At 38.2% G+C, this 4,246-nt stretch overlaps 1 protein-coding gene across 1 annotated transcript; it reads left to right on the top strand.

The window, feature by feature from the left end:
- Window positions 1-220: 220 nt before the first annotated feature.
- LOC131841056 (uncharacterized) lies at window positions 221-3,558 on the top strand. The gene is made up of 3 exons (XM_059189288.1): window positions 221-2,275; window positions 2,371-2,586; window positions 3,433-3,558. Exons 1-3 carry the CDS (start codon window positions 221-223, stop codon window positions 3,556-3,558), a joined length of 2,397 nt encoding a protein of 798 aa, XP_059045271.1.
- The last annotated feature ends 688 nt before the right edge of the window (window positions 3,559-4,246 follow it).

Raw genomic sequence — 4,246 nt, 5'->3', positions numbered from 1 at the left:
ATTATTATTATAATAATAAACTAATCTAATTTCGCTTGTTCTTTTATTATTTTAATGTAATGTAATGTAATTATAGGTCAACGGTTCTGCAGCTTTTTAAAAAGTATTCCTGCTTTCCTACTCCGACATCAGAAGTGGGATAGCTCCAGCGATCCCCTTTCTGCCCCGGTCATAACATTTTTTCAGATCCTGACGTTAAACCAAACCCTACGGCTACGTTATGAGTGACACCGAGCGAAATACTTCTGCAGCGAGTGCAACGATACAAGCGGACGTGACCGGTGTTTCCAGGTCGCCACCTTCAGCACCGATAGAAACCTGTGCAGGCCCGTCTCAACAAGGCGCACCTACAGCTACGGTACTCCAACAGCAGCCCGGTGATGTACCACCTAATTTTTTCTTACAAATGATGAATGTTATGCAAAATATGAGTGATAGGCTACTAAATCAACAGCAATCTGACAGAGTTAAAATTACTGACGTTTTCCTACCTTCCTATGATCCCGATGGAAACGTTGGGGTCCGTGAATGGTGTAACCACATTTCAACGGCTAAAAACACCTATCAGCTAACTGATTACGATTTACGAATGAAAGTGACAAGCTTATTGAGGGGTCGTGCTAAAGTATGGGCTGATAACTGGCTTGTGACCACCAGTACCTGGGACGAGCTGCGGCAAATAATTATTACTACTTTTGAACCTGAATCTCGCTATTCGAGAGACGTACTTAAATTCAGAGAGCATACCTATGATTCTTCTAAAGATATTGCCGAATTCTTAACTCAATCGTGGATTTTATGGAGACGCGTAACTAAGGATAAGTTAGATAACAGTGATGCTGTTGAAGCTGTTCTTGGTACTATCGGTGACGAACGTCTTAGAATAGAGTTAATGAACGCAAGAGCTACCTCAGTGCCAGAATTAATTTCGGTTGCTTCATCTATCCGTAGTAAACGTTCAAGTCAACTTAGGGTCGATCAACCTCTCCAAAAACGTGCGCGATATACAATTGACCATAGGCATACTGCGCAATATTGTAATTTTTGTAAAAGAACTGGTCACACGTTGAATAATTGTCGTAATAAGAAATCTGCTGACTTAAATTTAATCAATGACAAAAACGCAGCCAATCCTCAAAGTGGTAGACCTCACAATATTAAACACTGCTCGTTTTGCGGTAAACCAGGTCACGTGTTTGATACTTGCTTTCGGAGAGAAAAGGAGATTTCTTCTAATGTAAACTCACTCGCAAATAAAGGAAATACTTTAAATGTAATGCGTATGAGTGTCTGTGGAAAACTTATTAACACGGTATTTGATAGCGGTGCGGAATGCTCGGTCATGCGAGAATCCGTTGCGAATAAGTTACCCGGGCGTAGATGTCAAATAGTCACATACCTACGAGGCATAGGTCCATTTCCCATTATTTCCACGTCCACGCTGAAAGCAGTGTGCATAATCGACGACGTTAACGTAGAGATATTGTTTTATATTCTACCTGACCACGACATGACAACAGATGTTTTAATTGGAGCAGACATACTACATAGTTCTGGTCTTAGTGTAATCGTAACTAGAGAAAGAGCAAGACTTTGTTATAATCCTTGTATTCAATACATACAGTCAAAGAGCCCCTTATTTGAGAAAATTGACCACGACTTGACTGACGAACATCAAATCAACCAACTCCTTACTTTATTGTACAAATATTCTGAACTTTTCACACGTGGGTATTCAAAAACGCGCGTTAAAACCGGCGAATTAGAAATCCGTTTGAAAAATAAAGATAAATATGTTGAGCGAAGGCCTTACAGACTCAGTCCAGTCGAACGCACAAAGGTCAAAGACATTGTGGAGGTACTCATCAAAGCCAATATAGTGCGTGAGAGCAGATCACCTTATTCCAGCCCAATAATTCTAGTAAGAAAGAAAAATGGAGACGACCGTATGTGTGTTGACTATCGGGAGCTAAACGCTAATACAATACGCGACCATTTCCCTCTTCCACTTATTGCTGACCAGATTGATCAACTGGCAGGTGGACAGTATTACACCACACTTGATATGGCATCTGGTTTCCACCAGATACCTATCTCGCCAGACTCAATCGAAAAGACCGCATTTGTAACACCAGACGGACTTTATGAATATTTAACTATGCCCTTTGGTCTTTGTAATGCACCTTCCGTGTATCAACGATGTATAAACCGAGCCCTAGGACAGCTCCTAAACCCTGGTAGTGCTAATACCTTACATAACGATAGCGTGGCCCAGGTTTATATCGATGACGTCATCTCCAAATGTCTGACTTGGCTGTAAAAGACAAGCAAAGATTCGATAGAGGTCGCGCACAAATTCACAAATTCCAGCGCGCAAACTTTGTACTAATAAAAAATAATCCTAGAAACCAAACATCCCTTGACCTCAAATTTAGTGTCCCTTATGAAGTATACAGAGTTTTAGAAAATGATCGCTACCTCGTGAAAAAGGTAGTAGGTCATTACGGTCGACCACGCAAGGTCGCTCACGATCAGCTGAGGCGAGCGCCGCAGCCGGCAGCCGGCGCCCAGGCGGCCGTGTCGCCTGTCGGGAGCCCTGCGCTACCTGACCACTCTGCACCACTCAGTCTTCAACATTGTAGCGAGTAACAATCGTCTACTGGCATGTTGGAAAACGACGAATAGCTCGTTGTTCAAATCTGGTAATTTCTATTTTTGTTGCAAAACTATTAACCTAATATAATTTAAATAAAAAAAAAAAAAAAAAAAAAAAATAAATAAATAAATAAATAAAAAAAAAAACAATATAATTATTAACACAAAAGATGCTATTGACGTGTGGAGCCGTACAATAGCCAAATATTATGATTGGCAACACAGTTGGCCAAATATTATTAATTACTATTGGCGTGTGGAGCCGTCCAATAGTAAGAAATCCTATCCGAAAAGAATAAAATGCCTCTGTGTACCGCGGCGTTCAGGACCGCCTAGAGCACAGCATCGACCTACCCAATCCCTTAGGACCTCTGTGAAAACAGCATCGACCTTTCACCGTCACATCCTTCCCAAAAATAAAAAAAAATATATTATAAAAAAAAAAAAAAAAGCAGAAAGAAAATAATAATAATAAAAAAAAAAGACTACTGTGGTCACGTGGAGTGAACAGTACTAATATAAACCTAATTACATAACTAACTTATCATTTATAACTGCTTTCACGTGGAGTGAGCCGTGATATGATAACTAACTAATTAAGAATATTCTGACTATAGTTGCGACTGTTGTCATGTGGAATGAGCAGTCATAAATTTTGACCTTACTATTATTACTATTATTACTTCTACTTACTAATTTGGCTGTATGCTCTCTATATTAAATGATTGAATGGTACCCTGAATGTGCCAAGCCTCAGAAAAATTGTTTTATTTCCAGGTAACATGGAGCAATGCAGAGCACGCATTGCACATCAGAATGGCCGTGTCGCCGCAGCTACATTATAACCCACAAATTAAAAATAAGGAGATGAATGACGCATCTGCTGTTGATTTACCATATTGATTATGAACATTAATAGAAACTGAATCACATTCATTACATCTTTAATATAAGGACGATAGATGGAGCTACCATGCGGCTTAATATCAACGCATAATCGCTTCAATTAATGCCGCTAGATGGCGTCATTATCAGTCCTTTTTAATAACTTATGTTTGTTATTTAAAATTACTAAATATAGTAAAAACTAAATTAAATATTAAAATTTATTATGAATTAAGCAATTGTTATGTGAATTGTAAATAAATTTATCTATGTCGAGCGAATGTCGGATGTTGCGTAACGTCCGCCATTTGCGTGCGGATTTCCTTCACAATAATTAAAACTTTGATAAAATCTTGTAACCATTTTAAAAAGAAAATAATGCAATCATCTTGATTTAAATTTAAATACCAAAAAGTTATTTTTAACAATAATGTAACGTTCAATTATTTTGCATTTAAGTTGTTAACTAAAATCAACATGAAAAACATCCGGATGATTCGGTTAATAGTGTAAGTCAAATTTATTAATATTACAAGTTTATGGCTTTATTTAATTGCTAATATTATTAGAATAACTAGACGGTAATTTAAGTAATTATGCCGCTTTATTATTGTTTAATTATAAGCCTTAGGCAAAAATGGTATTTTACTTCCGGCACTGTGGCGATCGACACCTTCCGACTTGAGCGCGCGTTCAAGTTGGAGGG

Source organism: Achroia grisella, unplaced genomic scaffold (genome assembly GCF_030625045.1).
Source record: "Achroia grisella isolate CSIRO2021 unplaced genomic scaffold, CSIRO_AGI_Agris_v1 utg1571, whole genome shotgun sequence".
Classification (NCBI taxonomy): Eukaryota; Metazoa; Arthropoda; class Insecta; order Lepidoptera; family Pyralidae; genus Achroia; species Achroia grisella.
Note: the sequence above shows the minus strand (reverse complement) of the source record. Positions and strands in the feature narration are given on the sequence as shown.